The sequence below is a fragment of the Chanodichthys erythropterus genome, chromosome 8, assembly GCF_024489055.1.
Source record: "Chanodichthys erythropterus isolate Z2021 chromosome 8, ASM2448905v1, whole genome shotgun sequence".
NCBI classification, from domain to species: domain Eukaryota; kingdom Metazoa; phylum Chordata; class Actinopteri; order Cypriniformes; family Xenocyprididae; genus Chanodichthys; species Chanodichthys erythropterus.
This window is the reverse complement of record NC_090228.1, coordinates 37,029,743-37,057,702: the sequence shown is the minus strand read 5'-3', so window position 1 is coordinate 37,057,702 and position 27,960 is coordinate 37,029,743. Positions and strand designations below refer to the sequence as shown.

General features: G+C 38.3%; 1 protein-coding gene across 4 annotated transcripts in view; it reads left to right on the top strand.

The window, feature by feature from the left end:
• The window catches only part of LOC137024845 (E3 ubiquitin/ISG15 ligase TRIM25-like), a 47,923-nt gene that overhangs the window by 3,702 nt on the left and 16,261 nt on the right, over nt 1–27,960 (top strand). For 3 of the 4 annotated variants that reach the window (XM_067392781.1, XM_067392779.1, XM_067392778.1), the window contains exons 3-4: nt 509–586; nt 21,207–21,258. In XM_067392781.1, the coding sequence (XP_067248882.1) occupies nt 509–586; nt 21,207–21,258 (130 nt within the window). The remainder of the gene's footprint in view (nt 1–508; nt 587–21,206; nt 21,259–27,960) is intronic. The other variant, XM_067392780.1, reaches the window with a different exon arrangement.

Below are 27,960 nucleotides of genomic sequence, written 5' to 3'. Positions count from 1 at the left end.
TACCTGCCAACTTTTCAAAAAACCTTGGAGTGAGATAATTTTATTTAATTTACTCACCCCCATGTCATCCAAGATGTTCATGTCTTTCTTTCTTCAGTCGAAAAGAAATGAAGGTTTTTGATGAAAACATTCCAGAATATTTCTTCATATAGTGGACTTCAATGGAGTCCAAACAGTTGAAGGTCAAAATGACAGTTTACAGCGATCCCAGATGAGAAATAAGGGTCTTATCTAGAGAAACCATCACTTATTTTATAAAAAAAAAAAAAATGTGTATGTTTTAACCATAAATGCTCATCTTGAACTAGCTCTCTTCTTCTTCTCTATTTGAATTCCAGCAGTGTAGACGCTGTTAAGTGTATTACTGCCCTCCACAGGTCAAAGTTTGAAATAATTGTCATATACAATATTCTAGTGCAAGTGTATATAACAATTAGTTAAAACTTTGACCATGTACTGAACTCTTGTTATTCAACTATGCCAAGGTAAATTCAATTTTTGATTCTAGGGCACCTTTAAATTCTGTGGAATACCTCTTACCTGTTTGAAGTACTGTTTGGTCCTACAGAAAAAGTCTTCATCCACAGTGAGTCCTTTTCTTTGGCCTGTTAATAAAAAGATAAATGCCATGTGAGTAAATAAACAATGCTATGAGCGGATGTTTTGAGCATGCAGTATACCACCAAGTTAAAAAGGTGCTCTTCTGCTGCTTGTTATGACAGCTGAGTTTACATTCACCACACTAAATCATGTTCACAGGCACGCGTACAAACACAAACAAATAAATTTTTTTTTCAAGATTTAAAGTTTAAGAGAGTGAATAGTCAATTGGATGACATTTCCTTGTTACATACCTAGTCTCAGCTCAGATTCTCAACTTCTCGAGGTGGTAGTTTCTCTCATTGTCTTTCGCACCGCGGTATCTCTTTTTCTGTCGCTAACATCGGGGTGCAGCCAGCCATAGACGCCATCAGCGCCATCTACCGTCGACAAGTTTGAAAAGGAATGAACGAGTCTTGGCCCAAGATCTGATTTTTTTTTGCGTAATTTGATGTGTGGCGTGAGTGCGTGTGAAAACAGGCAAAACCGTGTGTCACGCGGCGAAAGCGCGAGTTATATCATTGCACCTGCTGGTATGGCAGAAAAGTTCCTTGATTATTACGCCGGAATGAGATTATAGTTCCTAGGCATATCGGCCTAGAAAATCGCAACTTTTCATTTTCTGTCGGTCTTAGTACACAATGTAACTACAGAAGAGTCAAGTTTTAAATAGGAAAAATATGGTAATTTTTGACCAAGATGCTAGCGGTCTCATCAGATTCAATGAACTATGCTAAGCTATGCTAAAAGTGGTACCGCCAGACCCGGAGATCTGCTGAATGGATTCGAAGACGGTAAAACTCAACTGTTTAACTCTAGGGGAGTTGGAAAATGAGCCTATTTTCAAAAAAGTGGAGTGTTCCTTTAAAGGGTTAGTTCACCCAAAAATGAAAATTCTGTCATTTATTACTTACCCTCATGTCGTTTCACACCCGTAAGACCTTTGTTAATCTTCGGAACACAAATTAAGATATTTTAGTTGAAATCCAATGGCTCTGTTAGGCCTTCATAGGGAGCAATGACATTTCCTCTCTCAAGATCCATTAATGTACTAAAACATTTTTAAATCAGTTCATGTGAGTACAGTGGTTCAATATTAATATTATAAAGTGATGAGAATATTTTTGGTGTGCTAAAAATAACAAAAGCAGAGAGAGCAGACATCCTGTTGAGGCAGGGGCCGAGGCCCAGGGAATGGAGACTTCATCCCGACGTGGTGAAGCTCTTATGGGAGTACTACGGCAAAGCCCAAGTGGATCTGTTTGCGTCTCGAGAGACGACTCACTGTCCACTGTGGTTCTCAATGACAAGCCCAGCATCTCTTGAGCTGGATGCTATGGTACAGCCGTGGCCAAGGCTACCACTGTACGCATATCCCCCGTTTGCGCTGCTCCCAGGAGTTCTGGAGAGAGTACACCGGGACGGGGCCCGTCGGTTATCAGGCAGGTGGTCTGATTCTGCACCCCCACCTGGAGTCATGGATGCTGTGGGCATGGCCTCTGAGGGGACACAACTCATAGATTCCGGTCTCTCAACTGAGGCTGTTGAGACCATACTCCAGTCCAGAGCTCCCTCCATGAGGAGACTGTATGCCTTGTAGTGGAAATTATTCACTTCTTGGTGTGAGAATCACCAGTGGGATCCTGTTAACTGCCCAGTCAGCGCAGATCTGGACTTCCTGCAGGAAAGATTCTCTTCAGGGTTATCCCCCTCCACACTAAAGGTGTATGTGGCAGCCTTAGCTGCTTACCATTCTTCTTTCAGTGGAGTCTCTCTGGGGAGACAACCACATATAACTCGTTTCCTTCGTGGCACTTTGAGGCTCAGACCTGCAGTACGCATGAGAGTACCGGCTTGGTTCAACCAAATTATGCTGCCTTAACATGCACATGCACAGTTTCCACGGTATAAATTGCACATAAATGCCCTCCCATTTCGAAACTTGAGTGCAATGAGCTCATAATCGCGACCTATCACATTTCTGATAGCATCTGATAGCATTAACCCTTAATTGGACTAACGTTTTAGTCCTTTGGGGTCAGATAGATCCCAAACATTTACAGAGCGATTGCATAAGGAAATATACATTTTTTATATGATAAACTATATATCATTTTTTTTATTTACTTCTCAACTATGCATTTATGCTGTTTGTGGAAATTTTGAAGTTTTTTTTTTTTTTTTACCTATTTACTGCACAATTATTTAACCACACCACAAATTGGCTTTTTAATGAAAACATCACTTTAATGATGAACTTAATTAAATCTGAATAGTATTTGGACATTGCTCTATGTGTTAGGGATAGAATACTGCCATCTACAGGTTTGTGGAAAAACTATAGTTAAAGAAAGAATGTGCAATAATATCTACATATATCTAATAGAGGTCAATAGGGACTCATTTTCACTTCATTTTTCTTGATGCTTCAACTTATGATATATATTTTATGATATATATTTTGTAAACATGCTTGTTTCATGTTGCCTTTGTGCTCTAGTATTAGTACTTCATTTATGTATGGACATTTTTCAGATTTATGCCAGTTTTGATGATTTTATTTGCCAATTTCTACAAAAATGTCCTCTGTTTCAGTCACACATGTGTGTTCCACTTTGAGTTTATGGTCTAGGACCAGCGACCTTTATTTAAATGTAAAATGTTCAGATTTATGCCAGGTTTGATTTTATTTGCCAATTTCTAAAAAAAGGTCCCCAAGGACCTTTAACTGTGTTTTTTTTTTTTTAACACACCTTTAGAACAACCAAATAATAATAATAATAATAAACTTTATTTTATATAGCGCCTTTAAAATAGTATTCTCAAAGCGCTTTACACATAGTACAAAGAAATAAACAGTCAATACACAATAAAGAAGAAAGATAAGTAGTAAAATAGTAAATAGATAGATAAATAGATACGAAATAGTAAAAATACAAATTACATATAAGCAAGTCTAAAAAAATAAGTTTTAAGAGAAACTTTAAAAACACTAAGAGAGTTTGCATGTCTAATATCACAGGGGAGAGAGTTCCAAAGTTTTGGAGCATAGGAAGAGAAAGCCCTGTCACCCATCGTGCGCATAAGAGTCGTGGGAATGGTCAGGAGGCCTAACTCTGAAGAACGGAGCTCACGCCTGGGAGTATAAACTGTTAAAAGCTCAGATAGATAATGTGGGGCTAAATCGTGTAAGGCCTTATAAGTCAACATGAGAATTTTAAAATCTACACGAAACCTGACGGGAAGCCAATGTAGGGACTCCAAGATAGGGGTGATATGCTCTCGGGTTCTTGTCCTTGTTAGGATTCTAGCAGCTGAGTTTTGAACATATTGGAGTTTGTTGAGGGTATTTTTCGATACTCCCGCGAGTAGGGCGTTGCAATAATCAATGCGCGAAAAAACAAAGGTATTGATCAGTTTTTTTGCCACATTAAAAGAAAGCATAGGACGAAGCCTTGCGATGTTTCGGAGGTGAAAAAATTATGTTTTAACGGTATTCTGTACATGTGGATCAAATGTGAGATGAGAATCAAATATCACCCCCAGGTTTTTTATTTTTGTTTGAAACTCGAGAACGGTGCCGTCAACATTGAGTGAAGGAGAACCAGCTTTGCGTATTTGGTGAATAGAGCCAAGCAGCATGACCTCTGTCTTATCGCTGTAAAGGCAGAGAAAATTCTTTGACATCCAAATTTTAATCTCCGATATGCAATGTTCGAGAAACGCCACTGCAGTGTGATCTTCAGGTTTTGAGTGAATGTAAATTTGAGTGTCATCTGCATAAAAATGATACTTAAGACCCAGCGATTGCAAAAGATGACCAAGGGGAAAAATATACATACTAAAGAGTATAGGACTCAAAATAGATCCCTGGGGCACCCCAAATTTGATTGAGCCAATGTGAGACTTGTGCCCACCCATGGAGACAAATTGCCTACGGTCGGTGAGATAGGACTTAAACCAGTCAAGAGCAGTATCAGTGATGCCAAACACAGATTCCATACGAGAGAGTAAAACAGAATGATCAACAGTGTCAAAGGCAGCACTGAGATCGAGAAGGATTAAAATTGACAGGCAGCCAGAATCCGCAGCAAGTAACAAGTCATTAGTAACCTTCACTAAGGCTGTTTCTGTACTGTGAAATTTACGAAAACCAGACTGGAGGGGCTCAAATAAATGATTCGTTGTTAGATGAGCATACAACTGAGATGCAACTGTTCGTTCCAAAATTTTTGCTAAAAAAGGGAGATTAGAAATCGGACGATAATTGTGTAAGTTGTCAAGATCAACGTTCGGCTTTTTAGGTACGGGAGTAACAGCAGCTATTTTAAAAGCTGCTGGTACAACCGCTGAGGAAAGAGAGTCATTAACAATGCTCAGCACCACATCGCTTAGACAAGGAAAGCATGCTTTGAACAAGCAGGTAGGAAGTGGGTCAGTTATGGAGGTGGTAACCTTCATTTTTGACACTACCTTGCCCAGAGAGGTTAAATCAAGTATAGAGAAATTTGAGAGAGGAGAACCAGAAAAGTGAAGGGTACAGAAAGCTGAGTCATCGATCACAGCAGTGTGGCTCAAACTACTACGAGCCTTCTCAATCTTAGAACTGAAGAAATCAAGAAACCTATCACAAAGGTCAGCTGCAATGGGTGTATGGGAGGAATTATCACCTTTTAAAAGTTTGTTAATAACATGAAACAATTGTCTGGGTTTGCTCTGGTTATTAACAATAATCTGAGAAAAGTACTGGGACCTAGCAGAAGCAATCTCAGACTTATATTCATTTAAGTTGTCCTTCCAAGCATGAAGATGAACATTCATACCAGAGAGACACCACCTTCGCTCCATCTTACGACACATAGCCTTCTTGGTACGCAACTCATTATTATACCAAGGGGCTGAGCGAACATATGAAACAGAGCGAGACTTCATAGGTGCAAATGAATCTAAACCAGACAAAAGAACTGAGTTTAACAGCGAGACTTTGTCCTCCAAAGGGTCAGTAAAAGAGAAATACATTAAAGAGGACTCAATAAAAGCAGAAAAATCCTGGAGATCAATTGATTTCCAATTCCGATACTGTATAGTACGGGATGTAGAGATATTGGGATTTTCCAATTCCATATTAAAAAGGACAGCAAAATGGTCAGACAGACCTAGGTCTACGGTGTAAGGCTGGGACAAAAATGATCAACTAGAAATAACTAGATCTAGGGCGTGGCCCTTGTTGTGAGTAGAGAAGTCCACCAGCTGTTTAAGGTCAAAACACTCTAGTAAAGACAGGAAGTCCTTTGTCATAGCAGAGTCTTTTTTGTCCACATGAATATTGAAATCCCCTAGGATAAGAGTTTTCTCAAACTTAAGGCACAACATTGACAACAAGTCAGCAAATTCAGATAAGAAGGCAGCATTAGGCTTAGGTGGTCTATAAACAGTAGCAATTACAATCGAACTGGGTGCAGAGATACTCAAAGCCAGACACTCAAAAGATTTAAACTGGGGGATAACTACTGGCCTAAATGTTATATCTTGTTTAAATAAAACAATAATACCCCCTCCCCTACCAGAGGAGCAAGGGGAATCAAATAACCCATAGCCAGTAGGTGTAAGTTCATTAAACAGCAGACCATCTGACTGGTTGTGCCAAGTTTCTGTAAGGCACACTAAGTCAAGTCCTTTTTCAATGATAATGTCAGATAAGATGAGGGATTTATTGTTCACAGAACGCGCGTTAAAAAGCGCAGATTTCACCACGCGCGGGATAGTAGAAATTTGCGACGACTTCTCAGTACGTTGAGGTCGCGGCAATTTGTCAGCACACAGTGCTCGTTGAACATTGCGCTGAGATGACGACACACCGCTGTTATCCAATGAAAAGTCTGTTAGTGTAGAGGCTAGTGAAGACAGCTCTATGCGAGGCAGCGCTGACAAGTTATTTAAGTCTGTGCCCGCACTCACCATTCGAAATACTGAACGCTGGTATGCCGGCACACATATGTTATCCACTGAAGAAGGAGAAAATCTGCGCTTTGACGCACGATGAATATAGCGCGGGGGGTTGCAAAACACCGACATTACGGCACAGTTCGTATATGTTGTTAGGCAGATAATAGTTTCTCTTTAAGTTCAGCAGATTACAAGCAGTGTACCTTACAGCCATGGAAGCCAGAGAGTTGTTGCCCAGAGCGTCTTGAACCCAGCCGTAGGATGCACAATATGTAAACAATCCAATGATCCGGCGGTTATAGCTCTGTGATAAAACCAATAATCCAAGGGTTAAAACGCCGTACAGCATCGCGTAGGTGCGGGGGAAACCCAGGCACTTTCCAAAGTTCCAAAAAGCCACAACTGTGATTTACAGAGATAAAACAACGATAAAACAAGTGTAGGTTGAGAGGAGCAGCAGCCAAGACGCGCCAGCGTTCCCGTCTCACCGGAAGTCAACAGCCAATCAAGCCCAGATTGTTTGTGCATGTTTAAATGGACTATTTAGGAAAAGTCACAGAGTCTCATGCCCCTGAGATGAGGGAATCTTTCAATGGGTTCAGCTGGACCCCAAGGACCGATTAAGGGTTAAGGTGCATTCACGTCATATCGTAATTACTGTAACTATGAGATTATGGCTCGTAAAAAGAGTTCACGTCCTTGTAAATCTTGTAATTACAGCTTGTAAGCTGGGAGTTTTCTGAAAGCTCCCACATGTACCACCTGACTGCTGTAGATTCACTTAGGCGTTGACAGAACAGCCTCAAATAACACCATTACGTGTTGTCATCTCAAGATTCCGGTAAATACGAGGTGCTGTGAATGCAGCATTACTTCAGAAGTCACATAATTAGTTAATTAATGTTTACCTGTGTGCAATCAAAGTGTTGCATGATCTGTCACATTGTATCAGTATTATGCTGCGTTCACGCCACCTCATATTTACCGAAATCTTGAGATGACAACATGTGACGTTGTATTCGGAGCTGTTCACGTCCTTTGACTGGGAATTATGCGTTTCTATGGCACCACTATCAACGCCTAATGAATCTACAGCTGTCAGGTGGTATAGCAGCCATGTGGTACATCTGGGAGCTTTCAGAAAACTCTCAGCTTACAAGCTGTAATTACGAGCTCTACGAGGACGTGAACACTTTTTACAAGCAGGAATCTCGTAACTACAGGAATTACGAGGCCGCGTGAACGCACCTTTAGTATACCTGTCACATGTGCTCTATGTCTGTGCTTTATGTTGTAGTTCTTTGTAGTTTTTCATGCTGATTTGTCTCCCAAGGTGTTTCTTGTTAGCTTGTTAAGACTGTTTGCCCTTGTGTGTATATATAGCCCTTGTGTTTCCTCGTTCTTGGCTAGTCGTTCTGTAATGATCATTGAGAGAAGAAGCAGAGAGAGAATCCAATAGGTTGTTTGCAATCATGTGGTTCTGGTGACGCTCAATTCTGGTGGAGGGCAAGCAGTGAAAATTAGAATGGAAGAGATGGAGAAAAGTCCTTTCTGTGCTGGTTTAGAAAGGTATAAACAGAAAATCACAACATATGTTGGACGTGATCTTTATGTTATGAAAATGAGTGACTTTTCCACTGAATTGAAAGACTTGATTGTCATCGAGGATGAAAATATAGAGGATGTGAAGCTGCCGTCACGCCATGTTCAGTTTTAGTCTGGTTTGTTTATATTAAGGCTGCCTTATAGTGAAGTTAGGGCAGAATTTTTGATTTGTCGCGATTGAAAAAAAATGTCACCATTGTAGGTCATTTATGCTGAATCGAGAATTGCAACAGGAGCTCACATGATCGTTCAAAGAAAAAACTGGACTGTGTAATACAATTATTGCCTTTTATACGTGTAAAAACACACTAAGGGAAGCAGGTTGAGAAGGTGACGAGAAGACGACGTATATCAAATCTAATCATGTCACTGATTTAACCCACTCCCTATTACTCAATAAAATAATCACATAGCTGAGTGTTTTTGAAATTTTCTTTGTCTGAATCGACTTCTGTCAGATTAAACATTTATTTATTTTGACATTTTCTACCGTATGATGGCTGAAGCAGCAGCGCGTGACACTGTTCTCATGGTAACCAGATCAACAATGTGAACGGACTACTACAAAACTGAAGTGAAATCACCAAATGATCATTCAATGGGATAAAATAGCTTCTCTTCCCTTCAAAGATACCATGAAGAATGTGGATATTTAACCAAGTCAAAAACAAATAAGGTAAGCAGGTATCCATATTCATTTCAGTATCAGCAGATGCAAAACGATATTAAAAGGTGACAACTTTCAAAGTTAAAAAAAACGATATAAATTATAAAAAATGGTATAAGTTATGGAAACGATATAAACACCTTCTGGGTTCTCGATTTTATTGATTTGAGCAACCATAAACGGTGCAAAACATACGAATTTTGAGTTTTTGATAGGATTCCTATATAGAAAAATCACTCCTTGCCCTCCAGACTCATTGGCGCTGCTGCTGCGACGTCATGTGCAAACAACCTATTTATTGCACGTACACTTTTAATAACAAAACTCCACACGAATAGACTGGAACCTTAGACCCAAGACATGAACACGATCCGTCACAACACATAAAACAACAACTAGCAAAGAACAAGGAAACACAAGGGCTATATATACACACATGGGCAAACGGGCTTAACAAGATAACAAGGAAACAAACACATGGGGAGACAAATCAACATGAAAAACTACAAAGAACTACAACATAAAGCACAGGAAACACTTCAACTTAAAAGTCCAAGGACAGACACAGATCATGTGACAATACAGAGTCTGCAAAACCACTAATCATGTAGACCAGGGATGGGCAACTCCAGTCCTGGAGGGCCAGTGTCCTGCAGAGTTTAGCTCCAACCCTAATCAAACACAACAGAACCAGCTAATCAAGGTCTTTAGGATTAGTAGAAAGTTATAGGCAAGTGAGTTTTTATCAGGGATTGAGATAAACTCTGCAGGACACTGGCCCTCCAGGACTGGAGTTGCCCATCCCTGATGTAGACCAAGAACTCTAAACACATCAGAGGCAGTGTATATCAGGGGCCGTATTCACAAAGCATCTTAAGGCTAAAAGTAGCTCCTACCTTGCCGATTTAGGAGAAACTCTTAAAAATAATGGGCGTGTCAGTCCTAATTTTAGGAGTCCTACATTTTTGCTCTAAGAGTATTTCACAAAGCATTTTAGCACTAAAACTAGCTCCTAAATCTGTGAAACATTAGGAGTAGTCGAGAAGACTCCTAAGTCACTAAGACCAAATCACAAACTTTTTGATTTATAGATTTAAATCTACGATGAGGCACCAAAAATAAATCTTTAACAAATAAATAAATATTGTCTGATTACCTGTGCCAGTGGTTTTCATGAGTTCACACTTACAAATGATTGAATAGAGTAAAACATATATATAATAAGCGTATTTGGTGTGCTGTCCAAGGGAAGCGAGGGCTCCGAGCTTGAAACCCAAAGTTATCCCCATATCCCCAGCCGAGAGTGAGGGACGGGGTGGCGGAGGGATGCAGAAAACTGTCAAAGTAACTATTGGCGAGCCGGCTCTCGTCTGTGTATATATTCCTCCTCTAGAGCTGATTAGAAAGACCGTTTGAATGTGTTTCTCCCAAACTTTGTTTATAAAACATAATTTGTCGCTTGAAATCTGCATTCTCTTGAGATTAAGACATCCAAGAGGTGGACAATTAACTGTATAGATCATATTAAATAATTAGTGACACTTAGCCTACATTTTAAAACCTTTATGGCAACAATATGGCAACATTTTTATTACAAAATATTTATTTGAATAGGGCAGCATTTGTATTTTAAAACCTTTATTTTAATATGGAAACATGACACCTCATTCTACAATATTTCTATGATTAAATCGCTGACTCCTCCCCCATCAGCCAATCACTGTGTGTTTACTCCATAGCAACGAGGTCAACCCCGCCCTTACTCTTAGCTTAAGATTTCAGTCTATTCCTTAGTAAAAGTTGGTATCAACAGCTTTGTGAATAGGTTTTAAGAGAAAACTCTTAGCTAAGAACTTTTACTGCTATTCAGGAGAACTCTTAGTGGTAAGAGAAAATGTTTTGTGAATACGGTCCCAGATGTTTGGGGGAAAAAAAATCACCATTAACGAGAAGGCCGCCAACCAAAACTCATAAACAGGGCAATGAGAATCAGAGATTCAACAAAGATATCAAAGATAATACTGAAGGAGCTAGAAAGATCCACTTTAGAAATGAAAACATCTGTCCATAGGACCACTGTAAGTCGAACAAAGAGGGGTTTATGGAAGAGTGGGTAGAAAGAAGCCATTGTTTAAAGAAATAAGAAAACATGTTTGAAGTTTACCAAACAGCATGTGGAAGACTCCTCAACCACATGGGAAAAGGTTCTCCGGTCAGATGAGTGCGAAATGTAAAGGCCTTTGCACACTGAGTCCGAATTTTTCGTATTCGTGATCCTAAAAATTCATCACGCACAGAGATCTTGCACACTAAGTCTGATGCGTATTAATGAATCTGTTGCGAGAAAATATGCAAAATAATACAAAATCAGTGAGCATAATTTAGTTGTCCCCTCTCTTCTTAAAAAGACAGAAAGAGGAAATATTGGGTAGCCTACATCCAATCGCGAGATTGTGTAGAGAGGAAAGAGAGTTCCGCCTCATCAAGGAGCTGCGTGATTATCCCGAGCGTTTCAAAGTTTACTTCAGGATGTCAGTGCCTCAGTTTGATGCTTTGCTAGCCATACTGACACACTCTTTTTATATTCTGTCTCTCTCCGCACTTTGTTTGTCATACAGTGCCACTCCTTTGTGCTGTAGAAGACGTGGATCAACTTGTCAGATGGCATTGGGGATTTTGGCGTTTGCTACGGTAGCTCTGAATTGTCAAAACGTCTCTCAAAATGTGTGGCATGGATGCGAAAAACGGACGAAAGTTATGACGGATGAAAGTTTCGGAGACAGTGTGAAAACGTGATTGACACAGCGTGAGGTCATATTTATTTTTTAACATGCGAACATTTCGGACGTGAATTTCAGACTCTGTGCAAAGGCCTTAACTTTTTGGCCATTGTGGTATAAGGTGGTTTAATTTTCTGATAGGACACAATAGGCTTGTTCCACATGCTTTGGTGCTGTGCAAGACCGATCAGCATATGACATCAAAGACTACAAGGGTGATTCAAAAGCACAAGGAGTCATTTGTAACATTTTAGAATAATGGTACGCCATTAATAAGTAACTATGCATGATTAATGAGTAATACTACATTAACACTTCAGCTACTTCTATTAACTAATATGGAAACAAGCTTAACTAATCCGTAAGTAATATCAAATTTAGGACCAAGATAGTTCCTTATTTGGTAATCAATAATTACTGAATGAGATAGGCGTCATTAAAAACTAATAGGCAATTATGACAAATTATAAAGAATTACTAATGAATTATTAATCACAACATTAATGTGTCTGAGATGTGAGCAATTGTCTTTTTTTACTTGGAACATGGTCGTAAAAAATGCATCACTATTTACTCAAGTGTTACCGAAGCCTCGTTCAGACTGTCATTCCAAATCCGATTTTTGTGCATATCTGATTGAAATCCGATCAGTATGGAAGAGAATTAGGGCCAAGCAATAATAAAAAAAGATTAAAGTTGTTACATTTCAAGAAAAAAGTCGAGATAAAATGTTCAATTACGAGAAAAAATTTGTTAAATTATGAGAAAAAACTAATTAAATTTCGAGGAAAAAAGTCGATAAAATGTTGAGAATAAAGTCATTAAATTATGAGAAAAAAGTTGTTAAATTACGAGAACAAATTCGTTAAATTACAAATTTGTTCTCATAATTTAACGACTTTTTTCCCAACATTTTCTCAACATTTTATCTCGAATTGTTTTCTCGAAATTTAACGACATTTTTCTCATAATTTAACAAATTTTTTCTCACAATTTAACAACTTTTTCTCGTGATTTAATGAGTTTATTCTCAACATTTTATCTCGACCTTTTTCTCGAAATTTAACGAGTTTTTTCTCAATTTATGGTTTTATTTTTTTATTATTGCTTGGCCCTAATCCTCTTCCGTAGATCAGTTTTAGCAAGTCTGAATGGAAAATCAAATGAAATCCCTCAATCTCCACTATTGGGTACATACATTTATTTATTTATTTTTTTTAATTTATTTTATTTTTTGAAAAGCTTCAAGCCAGAAACTCATATTGTTTATTAAATTTGTTGTAACCGTGTTTATAAATTTTCAACTATTTGACAAAATGCACATTTATAGAACTACTCCATATGTAAAAGAGGAAATGAGACAAAATAACTGTAAAATAAATATTTTGCTCTCTATTTTCTAAAACTTTTTTAACTGTTTTTGAGATGTTGTCAACTAAATGAATGCCAAGGTTAGAAGATTATGTTAGGGGATAGTCAAAAAAATAGGTACTGTAAGCTACATAAATCTCCTCACTGAATGAAATTATGTTCTGCAGTTTAGCAACTTTACTGTCAATGCACACATGACTGTTTTTGCCCGGTCCAGTTTGAGAGTGTATTATTTTTTATTTATTTATATTTTTGCAGCTTTGCATTTGAGAGAATCTTTTTACTGTTTGACTCAGTGGGCATGTTGGTTTCCTCATAAGTCTTTTCAGTTTGTTCAGGAGATTCTTGTATCTGAAAGTGCTAAAGTTGTAAAAGACACCATGCTTTTTTTGCATCATCTGCAAGATGTACAAGGCAGTGTGCATTATAGGACAAGAATTGTGGCCCATACATTTGACTTGTGGCAGTGACAAATAGAGCCAGTATGTCATTGGCGTAATCACTGTAATCTTCTATGAAACTGTTGATGCCCAGGATGAAAATTCCCACAAAAAGTAGCATAATTTCCTTTTTTTTTACATCTTTTATCATGACAGGTCCGGTATACAGTAAAAACTGCCTGAACTCTGTTGCCTTCCACCTGTCAATTTCCCTTATTTTCCTTGCAAACTCCATGGGCACACTTCTCTGAATGCGTCAAAGCTTTCTGTCAATGTCTGGACTTGAAATCCTGACAGCCTGCAAGTGAGAGGACCCATCTTCAGCCACAAAGCACACAAGGTGCATGTCATCGAGGGGGAAGCCAGAGACCATATCCAGGAAAGTTTCTTTAAGGGGTGAGGTACCATGATGATGATCAGAGTCTTTCTTGTTTTTGAAGCTCTTATTCATTTTCAGAGGAATGTAATTTCTGTTTTCCTGGTACACTCCATCCTGTGTGCATTGGTCACATCCATGATAGCCGGTGTGACCTTTAACATTTTTCAGAAATGCATGTGCAGGTGCATCGCAAACCCTCAAAGACCACTCCTTCAAATTCAAATCTATTAGCCAATTCATTAACTTCAGGAATGAAGTCTTCAAGATATCCAGTTAGTGAGGTAGGTTTATAAGTGCTACAAAATCCAATGTTGACCATTGGATGTTGCTCAGAATGTAGATGTTCTGATGTAGCACCTCTGTAATTGACTTCAGCACACTGAAATGGTAATACTGGCCACCAGCCTTGTCTTGTATTTCTGTGTTGAAGCGCACGGTTCCTTAACAATGTCCTTGAGTCTTTTGGATGATTTAAACTGTTGACGTAGTACGTTGAGCAGTGAATTCAATGCCACATATGTGATTTTGTGTTTAGTAGCTCAGGTTGCCAAATCGTCTTCCAGAGAAGTTGGATCAGATTCTGATTCACTGTCATCAAGAACACTTTCCTTATTGACACCTTCAGACTTATCAATATGAGAAACCATAAACGCGTCATCATCGTCAATAGGCGTTACAAACTCTCTCCCTGAAACTGTTACTGTATTGACTGCAGTTGTTGATCCACCTCGTCTTTTGCTTTTCTTCTCAGTGTCCAATAAGAGTTCATTGCAAGCCATACTATTAAGACTTTTTTCTTTTGGATTTCGACTTGTGTGCATTCTATGATTATGTATATGTATGATTAAAATCAAATTAAAATCAATCTATGACACTGAGGGTGCGTTCACACTTGTAGTTTGGTTTGTTTAGTTCATTTGGTCTGGACCAAAGAAGAAAAAAAAACATTTAGTCCTGTCCGATTAGCGTTCAGATTGGCAATTTTATCACCAAACCAAAAGATACCGAACCTTAAGGCATAGGGATACATTCACAACGGATTTTCGGATTTTATGACTTATTGCCTGTTTTGAGACGGAACTTACGAACATCCAAAACAATGTTGTGTGCTGAGATAAATGCGCTCGTTGTGTGTGTGTGTGTAGCGGTGCGTAGCCTGCATGTGATGGTATTTTGGCCAGCTGGGAACTCGTGAAGAGCTTATAAAATGTGTAAAGTAGTCAAAACAGCGGTGGGAATCCATCCGTCACACACACAAACAATCTGCTGTGTGCAGACGCATGTCTGATGCCTGTGATGAGCAAACTCGCGACTATGATAAGAAAAACCGACATGCGTGAGGATTCGGTCCTTTTTAGGGTCTTGTCTTCCTGTTTTTGGTTCGGTTACATGTCTTTGTTCCGTGTTGCGTTCATATATCATTCGAACCGCACCAGAGTTCGTTTGGAAGCGGACCGAGACCCATCTTTCCAGCGGTCTCGGTCCGTTTGTTTGGTGCGCACCAGGGTTCGGATAGCAGCGTTCACATATGTTCAAATGAACCGCACTAACAGAGCAATCGCACCAGGGTTCGTTTTAATTGAACCAAACATGACAAGTGTGAACGCACCCTGAATCTTCCATAATACAGATTTAATATGATAGATAGGAGGACCCTCCTCTCTTATTTTGTCACATCCTACGTTACTCTTGTGTATTTCATTCTTGGTCACTCAAGCGTAGGGTGACCAGACGTCCCGTTTTTCCCGGGACAGTCCCGTATTTCAGCTCTATTTTTAGTGTCCCGACTTATTAAGAAAAAAATAATGTTTTGTCCCGTATTTCATCTTTCAACTGGGTGATGGAGTTCTGTCACACAAGAACAGCCTAATCAATTCGTCATAGAACAAAGTTACCATTCAATCACAATTCGTAATCGATTAGTGAAGGCGGGATAGGCGGAATCACGCTGAATAACACAGACCAGAAGCCTCTCTCTCACGCACTCTCTCTCTCTCGCGCGATCAGTTCTCCTCGCGCCTGAATGGTCAAATGCACACATAGTTTTTCAAAATGTCCATCGTGTGGAGTATCTCACGTAAATACAGTCAGTTAAGTGGACGTAAACAGGTAGGTAAAAACAGGAAATGTGTCAGTAGCCTATATTACATCCATGGATTCGGTCTTAAAGGGACAGTAGCCTAATTAAATATTTGTCAGTATATTCAAATGTGAAAAAACAAGTTTAATCTCTGTCGTATTTGTTGTATTGTTTGTAACTTGTTTGTACATTTCTTTTTATATAACAATATATAACAAATATTTATATCTACACTGCCCTCCAAAAGTTTGGAAACGCCCTAGAAAAGTGGGGTTTTGGACAATATTGGCATGAATCCTTTTTAATTTGTGATAATTTTGCACAGGTAAGGGACAACACAAATTATAAAAACACATTTTATTACATAAACAGTTTATACATAGAAAAAAACTTAAATTTTTGATTCATCAAAATATCCAGCATTAGCAGCTATCTGACCTAAACTGGGTTCTAATTATTTCATTGTATTCTAAACTTAATTGGCAATCAATTGTTGAAGCTATTAAGGTGTGCTGACCCAAAAATCTTTTACAAACCTGGGCCAAGTTTAAACCAGTAACCAGGCATCACAGCTGGCAAAGGGGCATGTCTGACTTTGACATGTGTATATACTGCCATTATTATGTAATGAAATGAAATGAACACATGAAAATTATTATTGCTGGATAATGTCAAGTTACTGTAATGTATTTGCACCAAAAAATTATAAGGATTAATGCTGATATCGTCCAAAACCAGACTTTTCCAGGGGTGTTTTCAAACTCTTGGAGGGCAGTGTATATATATATATAATATATATATATATATATATATATAGTGAAATAAAATTTCTTATATCATGGTCATATTGCGCACTCGTCCCGTATTCCACCATGAGAAATCTGGTCACCCTACTCAAGCGCCACTTAAAAGCATCCTCAGTTGCGCTCAAAGGATCTGCTGTTGTAGTTAAAAATGTTAAAAGTATGACAAATGTTGAAGTATTGACAAAATTATCCACAAATAATGCATTTTTTCACTCAAAAACCTAGGTACATAAGCTCAGATAAATAAGGCCTATGGCCCAGCACCCATTTCTTTACAGAACATACACTCAACTTCAGCCAGATGTGTAGCTTTAATTATGTAAAACATGCACATTATCATCGCAGGACAAGAGAAGATGAACCCAATTACTGTGTGGATATATGACAGTGACACTAGCAAAGTTATCCATAGATTTTTGGATATGTGCACCACCAGTAGCCATAGCTGTGGCACAGATGAAGTGATCTATCAAAAAATGAATGAGGTCTTGCGCAGTTTCCCGTGGTATGGCATTTTTCTGCAAGTCTGTCGATTGATAATGCACCTGCCAATACAGGAACAAAAAATTCTATTGCGTCAAGAATTCTGAATGAAAATGGAAACATTTACATTAGAGATGAGCCGGATACTCGGCTGAAACGAGTATGATCAGCACTTCAAAAATATGGACATCGTTGATGCTTTTCGCAGAGCACTTACACAGTGCTTATACTCACCGGAGCGTTTGAAAGCAAGCGTCTATCAGCGGATCCCTAATATATCGAATATATGTAACATCCCTAATGTATAGCCTGCTTTCAAACACTCCCATGTATCTGTATAAGCACTCAGTGAAGAGCATCAACAATGTCTATTTACACATTTTTGAAGCGTTGATCATTGTAGTGTGTCACAGACATATCTGATGAGCATGTGAACACAATGACTGATCAGAGGTGTTTATGAATCTGTTCAACAGTGATCAAAATGCTAGAAGGAAATTTGGTACCGAAATCAGTACTTTTGACAAGACTACTCTTATTTATAGTATAATTAGAGCAGAGATGGTAGCATAGGTGTTGTGGCGGCTGAAACGAGTATCCGGTACAGATAAAGCACTTCTGCCGAGTACGAGTATTATACGAGTAATACGAGTCAATATCTGTGCTCGGATTGAATGAAAATCATCATTGGGTAGCTGATTGTGTCAGCGTTCTGTGATAGGCTGGTCACAGCGCCACTCCCCTACACACATACAGATGTATTTTGTTGCTGTGTATCGCTCTGCACGCTGTGTGCGGCGCGTTACGGCTGCGACGCGGCTACAGGAGCTGATACACGGCCACTCTAGTCAATGCTTGTGTTTACACCAGCCGCGCCGCGGCGCGTTTGAGAAGCGCCCCAGAAGCGGCTCGACGCAGCGCTTCGCTAAAGATAGGCACCTCGCCTATTTTGGACGGACGCCGCGTCCAAGACACGCAGCTCAAATACAAAATAAAGTCAAAATAATCACCCTGTGTAAACTCCTGCTCATATTTCACATCACTAGGAGGCCCGCTCTCTCTCTCTCTCTCTCTCTCTCTCTCTCTCTCTCTCTCTCTCTCTCTCTCTCTCTCTCTCTCTCTCTCTCTCTCTCTCTCGCTCTCCCTACTCACTCTCTCACACACACACACACACCTGGTGTGAAAAAAAAAAAAAAAACAAATCACACTGATCATAAAAAAATTAAGTTAAAAAAGAAAGTTATGTTGTTCATTACATTTTACTTCATTATTGCACTGCATTTTGTTTTCATTGTTGCAAAACTTGTTCTGTAATATAGTTTGTTTGCTATCGTGATCAAAACCATTGATCTGAAGCTCAATCCTGATGCTGTCCTGTAAATATTTTTCTAATCAGCAATAAATCTAACAATTTCTGATCAACCCATATCAATTGCATGCTTAAAATAACATACCGGTTAAAGCCACGCCCATTTCAAGACCAGCCCCACCCACTCCGAGTACAGATACAGATACAGATAATTCATATGGTTAACAGATACAGATACAGATAATGCTGTACTCGCTCATCCCTAATTTACATCCATTGGTGCTCCTGCCACATCATCCACAACACAGCCAAACAGGCTGGTCAGAGGTTTTTTTAAGTAAGTTTTAACATGTATTTCATCTTGATAAACAAGCTGTAGATTGGCATCATGACCTTTTTGGAGAGTATCATGGGTAAGACAGAAACCTAAGATCACAAAGATGAACGATCCGCACATGAGAATATAGTAAAAAAAAATCCAAATTTTAATTACATTCAAATTTCAAATTATAATGTCAGCACGCAGACAGACCAAGTACCTAAGGGTTTTTAATTACTGCATGTAATAGCAGACGTTCATAAAGCCACCTTCTATTTTCTTCTGTTGGACCAGGAAGATCCCAAGACAAACAAAGTTCCAGGACTTTACTAGACTGGTCTTCATTCAATGGAGACTGTTCACTGAGCTAAATAAAAAAAATAAAAAAATTATATGCGTATACGCAATACACACCAACTATATACTGTCAAACCAAAATTAATTCAGACACCGTGACCATTTCATTCATTAAGACAATGTCATAAAAATTATGTCAGATAACACTTACATGGTCAGGTCGAAGTGTCTGAATAATTTTTGGTTCCAAATTTTTATTTTACTGGTAGTCCACTGTATGAAGAATTTTTGGATGTAAGTCACAGTTTACTTTATTTTGCTATCCTCATTTACACAAATGAACTATTGTAAGTGCATAGATCCAAATGCAGTTTATTGGGAATGATGGCAGTACAGAATACACAATCCAGTAAACAGGCAGAGAGTCAAGGCATGCAGCAAGCAGCATAAACTATACCAGGCAAAGGGTCGAGGCAGGCGGCAGACAGGGGTAAACAGGGAAGGGGTAAACAGTGGCAAACAGGTACACCAAGGCAGAATTGTGGTCGAGGAACAGGCAGTAGATCAGGGCAGGCAGATATCAATCACAAGTCCAAGACGGAGCAAATAAACCAAAGGGCAGGCAGCAGAGAATCATACACGGGAAACAGACAGGATCAGTAACAGGCAAACAAACAGAATGATGAACGCTCAGAATTGCAACCGTGGTAAACAAGACCACGCAATTAGTGCGAGAATAAGAGTGGCTTAAATAGTCCAGGTAATGTGCTGCAGCTGGGTGTGGTAATTACTGATTGGTGGAGTGTGTGCAGGTGATTGCCAGGGAGGATTCTGGGAAATATAGTCCAGGAATGACTGGAACTATGAGAACTATAGTGTCCTGCACCCACTAGTAAAAATATATAAAAATATACTAAAATGTAATTTTTGGTTTGACTCATATATATATATATATATATATATATTTATACACAATGGCAACAACAATAAATTCCAAAACTTCAAAAACTACACAGAGTCTCTACCAAGTCGATGGTCTCTCGTATATGTCAACATCTGGGCAGCCTCTTGAGAACCTTGAAGCAGAACATGAACAAAAGCAATAGCATTCTCTCCGCTACTAGGAAGAGATCGTTTTCAATGAGGAATTGTGACGATGAGGGCACCAAGTGGTCAGGCTCTCCCTCAAAGAGGCAAGTAACTCCTGTGTTTCCTGTTAGTTTAATTTGGATTTACCAAATGCTGTTTGAAATGTAAATTTTGCAGTGCAACTAATAGACTGCATACCCAAGTTCAAACTGAAACCATACTTCAGTTTTTTGAGGACTGTAGAAAAAAAGTGCCTGGTGACATTATCACCAACTGTATATCAAGGTATGAGTAAGGTATGTGTTTATTACATGTAAACAATAAGATATACATTTTAGTTATATATATATATATACAATTTTAGATTTCCTAATAATACACTAAAGCATATCTAATGTTCATAACACTTCAGCATAGTACTGTTCTCTCTCTGTGTCATTAATAACTATATATTTAAAAATCTATATCAAATTTTAAACCAATATACCATATAAACAGGTATACTGCCATCACTACAACAGAGTATCCAAAACAGGATAGTAGAGGTGTTGGGCCCATTTTAACTTTTCTTTCTAAAAGCAACCAGAAGCAGCAGACGGAAGTGATTTGAGTTATCGCTAGTCTCAAATCCGTGGCCAGGTGAAGGCTTAGCACATGCTCCGCCTATGCCGCATGCTTCTGGAGGGGATGAAAACTCATGAGAAGAGGGTTCGGAGCCCATGGCTGTTCTGTAGCAAGTATCAATGTTAACTCTTGGGTTCATGAAAGACCAGTTGTGCTGCTGCTGAATTCTGGATCATTTATAGAGGTTTGATTGCACATGTTGGAAGTCTAGCCAGAAGGAGAGCATTGTAATAGTCCAGGAAATAACAAGTTGTGCACCCTGTTGAGTTAGGAAGGGCCTGATCTTCCTGAGGAAGTGCCTGATCTTCCTGAATCAAATAAACTGCCATCTATATATTAATATGTACAGAATATTTTCCAAATAAGCCAATTCATACTCATACACTAGGGATCTACTTACGTTTTTTTCAGCTCATCCATCATCAAACCAAGTTTATCATTGACACACTGATGCAACAGCACGGTAAGACCTATAGTATACTTTTATTAGACATTTCTAAAATATTTGTAGAATAGCCTGGGGAATATGAACGAAAGCATGCCTTTAGACTCACTTCAGCTGAATTTCCTCCTGTACAATGAAAATAAACTTCTCATTTGATTTACACAGTATTTAATATTTTCTTTTGATAAATGTTTATTTTCTCATGACAAAAGTTTGTTGTCGTTGTTGATGTTGTTTTTGGAAAAACAGACCAGTTGGAGGCATGTTACTATTAAACAGAAGAGCATTAGACTTTGAATGAAATCAGTGATTCAGGCCACTACACAGTGATTATATCATCATCAATAAACAGCCAACATCACCTGATCATATTTTCATTTGGCTTTTCTTGCCATAACAAACGTGCTTCATTAACATAGTTACAACAGCCAGAGCAAAAACTAGGGCTAAAAAGTCAAGGGCTCAACTAAAGCAAACACTGATCAAATGAAACTATTATTTCCATTAAGACAGAAATAAAGTCAGTCTGGTCACTTAATTATCTCACTACAACACTGCTTCAATGATACTTTAATTCTGTAGTGTGCACACTATTATTGTGTTAATTTAGCATTTTACATTTTGCTGTGTACTATTACATAAATCTTAACTTTTTGTTTATGTATGACTAACAAATATGAATCATGTTCATATTATTCATTTGTTCGAACATGTTAGATGTTAGAACTACACTGTAAAACCTTGCTGTAAAAATTTCCACTAAAACAGTAATATACGTAGAAAACAATGCTTTCTGGGTAATATTTGTTGTTTTTGAGAAAGTAGACTCGGGGTCGACACTTAAAGGGATAGTTCACCCAAAAATGAAAATTCTGTCAGTAATTACTCACCCTCATGTTGATACAACCATGTAAGTCTTTCTTTCATCTTCGGATCACAAATTAATATTTTTGTGATTAAATATGAGTGGTGGAATACTCCTCCATTGGCTTTAAGGGGGCCCAAACTTGTCCGTCCAGAAAGTCAGTGAAGAAAATGTTTAAATAGTCCATGCCACTACAGTGGCTCAACCGTACGTTTCTCAAGCGACGATAATACTTTTCGTGTGAAAAAAACAAACAAAAGAACGACTTTATTCAACTATTCATTTTCTCTCTTGTAGGCCTCTGACGTTAGTTCACGAGAGCTCCATGACGCATGCGCGAGAACCGAACTGACGACGGTCTTCTTCTACTACTACTTGTTACTGACTGCTCACTCCTTAGGAGTATTACCGCCACCTAGTGTTCAAGATGAAGTGCTGGCATAGCCGGAAGTGCTAAACTTTGTTTACAAGCAGGTGAACACGCGCGCTGTATGTAAGCTATTGAATTCGACATGGACCTGCTGACTGGGGGTCCTGACTGAGTTGTGATGGATCCTTTGATTCCTAAAACATTTCAAGTCAATGTTGTAACTCAGCTTTAATTCACTGTATCATGTATTATGTTTTTTTTATTTAATATATAGCCATATACAAATAAAGACAAAACTAAATGAGTGTATCATGACTTTAACAATTACCACATACTGCTTCCACTTACCTTGTTGGTCTGTATAAACAAGTTGGGCACAGCTGTTGATTTCAGTAATCTTTTTTGTTGAACTGATTTGAAGTCGTCTGGAGAGAAATGTTCACTGCACAACTTCATGTGCTTGACGAAATTAATCGGTAAATTAACATCCCGTTGAACAGCCAGCAGCCATAGATTAAGTCGCTCACGATCATTTGATGGGAAACGGTGAAAGGTAAGCCGTTCATTTTGTGGCAATGTTAAGGCACCTTTACGTTTACTCGTTAGTTTTTCACGATTCGGACATCCAGGAAATGCACACTTTCTAACCATTGTAAACAATTACTTAGAGCGAGACCAAAAGCACGATCAATGCCGAATTCTATAGCTTACAGCGCGCGTTCACCTGCTTGTAAACAAAGTTTAGCGCTTTCGGCTATGCCAGCACTTCATCTTGAACACTAGGTGGCGGTAATACGCTTAAGGAGTGAGCAGCCAAGTAGTAGTAGAAGAAGACCGTCGTCAGTTTAGTTCTCGCGCATGCGTCATGGAGCCACGTCAGAGGCCTACAAGAGAGAAAATGAATAGTTGAATAAAGTCGTTCTTTTGTTTGTTTTTTTCACACGAAAAGTATTATCGTCGCTTGAGAAACGTACGGTTGAGCCACTGTAGTGGCATGGACTATTTAAACATTTTCTTCACTGACTTTCTGGACGGACAAGTTTGGGCCCCCTTAAAGCCAATGGAGGAGTATTCCACCGCTCATATTTAATCACAAAAATATTAATTTGTGATCCGAAGATGAAAGAAAGACTTACATGGCTGTATCAACATGAGGGTGAGTAATTACTGACAGAATTTTCATTTTTGGGTGAACTATCCCTTTAAGGTGTACTCACACTAGGCACGGTTGAACAGAGGTGGGTAGAGTATCCAAAAACTGTACTCAAATAAAAGTACAAGTACTTATAGAAAGATTTACTCAAAGTAAAAGTGAAAGTAATAATCTTAATAGTTACTTGAGTAAGAGTTAAAAAGTATCCAATGAAGTAGCTAGTTACTAGTTACTTTGTAATATATATTATATATATATTAATAACAATACAATAGCATGTTATTATTTAGATAGATATTTAAATTATTATCCTAATCTGCCAAATTACCGCCCCGCTCATACTCTCTGAACAATGGTAGCTTATTTATTGTATAAATTAAGACATATGTCCATAAAAACGGTAAAGAAATGCTACATACTTTGTTATCGTGGCTTAATAATCTGTTTGGTTGTAAAATGTTGGCTATTGGCTGTATGAACTGAAATCAAATGAAATCGATACCTGTGGAATTGTTCACAGACAGCATACGCAGTTCAACTAATAAAAATCTTCATCGCTGGAAAACAATAGGATGCATTTGCAGATTTGCTTTTGATTGACTGTAGGTCCACTGCCACTTCATCCAACGCTCCGAGTGAAAAAAACGCTTCAGACGATTCAGCGTGAGCAAGAACTGAACAAATCATTCAAACTGATTCGCGAACCAACTTAGTCAGTTTTGCCTACTTGTTTGATTAAGTATTTGAACAGTGATTCATTTGTGAATAGGGCATCGTTGATGAAAAAAGAGAATTGCGCACTTGGAATAAAATACGCATTTCTTAATATGTACAGTATTGCATTAAAATAAAGTAACGAGAGGAACGTCGCCAAACATAGCGAAGTAAAACCCTAAGGGGGCTTTCACACTGGGCCTGTTTGCCGCGGCCCCTAGCCCGGGCGCTTTTGTTCCCGGTGCCCCCCGAAGCGCTGGTCTGGTTTCACACTCAAATTGATTCTATCGAACCCTAGTGCGTTTGTGTTCATCTTACGTCATCACAGATGTGCACGGCGCATGATAGAAAACGGAACGTGGGTCAGTAAATTGTGTTTTTTATTAAGAGTAGGGAAACCCCGCCCATGATTGGTGACGATCTGCTCTGTTAGCATAGACACACCCCTGAGTGAGAAGCACAGAGTCCGCCATTTCTGTTTACTGTCACTGAGGACACTGTGGTTGAAGTTATTACTCAAGGATGGATCAGTACAAACTGTACATGATCCTCTCCGGAGCGATACTGGTCATGGCAGAAAGGGAGAGCGAGCATTTTATTATGCAGTTGTTTTTTACGGATATAAAGTTTACCAATTTATTAAGCACCCCCGAAAAGGCATACGGTCTGTATATATTTGTTTACTGTTAGTTATAATGAATGTTTTTGTGTAATTCACTGCATATGTATGATAATATAAGGGTGAGAGACTTTATAGATAAAAGACTTTAATGAGCACTTCTTGTACCATGTTTCATTCAGCTTATGGTGATTTTCATATGCGTCGTATTTTGTGTGATGTACAATAAACTTCATAAACTCATCAGTAAAGATTTGGCCATCATACGGACAGGTTTGCTACAACAGTCTTGTACTAATAGTGGATAAAAAAAAAGATGACAGCATAGGTTATAAATGCAGTTAAACTGAACTAAACCTGTTCTATCTCCATGCAGCATATCTTCTCTGGCTCTGTAGGGATCATTTTCAGACTCTGATTCGAACTAAACACAGCCATGTTGAGTTTCTGACATTATTAGTGTGTGAGATGATACCGGAGCTCTGTCACCAGAGCAACAGCTCATTTGCATTTAAAGGGACACACACTAAATCCCCAAAAAGTGGCTAAAAAGTTTGTGTTCTTGTTGTTTCTCTTTCCTTTAGTGATTCTGCTTGTTAACAGCAGGTGTTCATCACTAATGATCAATCATCACTTAATTAAACACTGAATTCTCTCAATTCCCCAGTGTTAAATCAACACCGGTCGGTGTTCATATGGGAACCACCCGCAGGGTGTTAAAAGTTCATAACACTTTACAATAAGGTTCATTAGTTAAACATTAATGTATTAACAAAAATGAACTAACCATGAGCAATAATTTTGTTTCTGTATTTACTCATCTTTGTTAATATTAATGAAAATACAGTTGTTCAGTTTGTTCATGTTAGTTCACAGTGCATTAACTAATGTTAACAAGATTTTAATAATGTATTAGTAAATGTTGAAATTAACAATTAGCTGTAGAAGTGCAGTTCATTATTAGTTCATGTTAATTAATGTAGTTAACTAATGTCAACTAATGAACGTTTTTGTAAAGTGTTACTAAAATGTTTGATCACCATTATTGTAATTAGTGTTTCTTTTAGTTGGGTGGTTTTTATGTTACATTTTTGGTCTTTGTAACAATGCTTACAAAAGCACATCATTTGTTACAAAGAAGACTATAAACAAAAGCAGTCAGGCGATGTGATTTACACCATCAAAAAGAAAACTTCAATTTACTATGCTTCAAATTTACTTCAGACCTGCCAAACCTTGAACATCTTGTGTAATGGGACGGGACACAGGGTTTGAGGGGAGGTTGGGTTTGAATTTTAATTTAACCCAATTCAAAAATTTGTCTTAAACTGCACTGGGCTATATTATACAGTGAAAGTCAATCATTTCAATACACCGGCTCAAAACCTTTTTTTATTCATGATTAATATTGTATTGCATAATGTGTGCTTATACAAACTGACAACCACAAGTGAATTGCATTGAATTATTTAATATAAATTAAAAATGAAATTATTTGCAGTTTCAAGTATTTACATTAGGGATGTGTGCTACGACTAACCTGACAATCATTTAAACAGAGGTTAACTAATCTAAAATCAAGAAACCCTTAGAAAGCATTAAAAACATTGTGTGCAATATCCAAATATGATACTAAATCCCACAGAAAAAATAGTTTATATTTTTGACGTGCTGTCTTTGATCATTGCACATTATAAACAAAACAGACAAGCATTAGCTGAATAAATGTTAGACAGGACCAATAAGAGCAAACCAAATCGATTATTCAAGAATATCAAGTATAAGTTAGCCGAGTCTGACAACGTGGGATTGTGTTAACGGTAAAGCATCCATCATTTAACAAATTATAAAAACAGGGATGGATAATACAAAATGCTTTCTGACAGAAAAGAAAACACAAGTAAGAACAAATTTTAAACCTAGCGCATCAATTTTCATTTTACAATGATCTTCCCTCTCTGTGTGCGCACGTGTTTGTGTGAGAGAGCTCACGCAACACTGAGACAACAGTACTTTTAGATTCATAAGTAACTAAAGCCGCACACTCACTTAACGATTGTAAGGCCGATTATGAACGTAAATTGATACTTATGACTGATCGCGCTCAAACACGTCCAGTCAGAGCCAGTTGCGTTCAGTCTGCGATTACAGCCGGTGTTCACATTCCATGTGTGAGTATTTAAATCTGCTTCAGTCGCAGGAAACAATCGCTGTGTGTTGAGCTCAGTATTAGAATGTTTCAGCTAATCGTTAAATGTGTGCCCGGCTTAACGCGCTAGTTTTCATACAAGATAAATATGTAACTTAATTAGGGACTTTATTATTAACACAACTCAACAAATGTAGGCTATGTTTCTCAACACTGAGAATGAATGAATAATTGCCTATTTCTCCAGACTCACACTAGGCAGTCATCCACAAACCACAGCACTTTCATAATTACTAAGCCATACAGGCTAGCTATTTCAATTTTATTAGATTTATTGTTCAGCATTACTTGAGCATTTTATACCCGTTTACCTTAAGGAGATAGAAGTTCTGTGAATACTGTACTGTCTTCACTTGAGAAATCAGTCAGACGGCGAGAGTGGAAGGGAGATCAAGTGGGCAGGGTTTTGTATTGGGGTCAATCTGCAGTCTCTTTCTAATATATATAGGCCTTACGCATTTGTCAATCATCCCACTTGCTATTTGGGGAATGAACCCAGCCTAATAACTGGTCAAACTCTTCTTCTTTTGCTGTTGCTTGATTTGAGTACTGCGCATACACAGAGGAGTCACCAGGTTTTTACGTAGTTTAGAGTGACAAATCATACCAGCGTACTTTGAGGTAAAAATGCGTACCTGCTACGCAAAATGCGCACATGTTGGCAGGTCTGTTACTCTGTGCACACAAAAACGAGGATTTTGCTGTGTAAGATGAGGGTGAGAAAACAAAATGAAATGTAATTTAACAGTAATAAACTGTATTATATCAGCACTTTACTGGCAACTCTGCT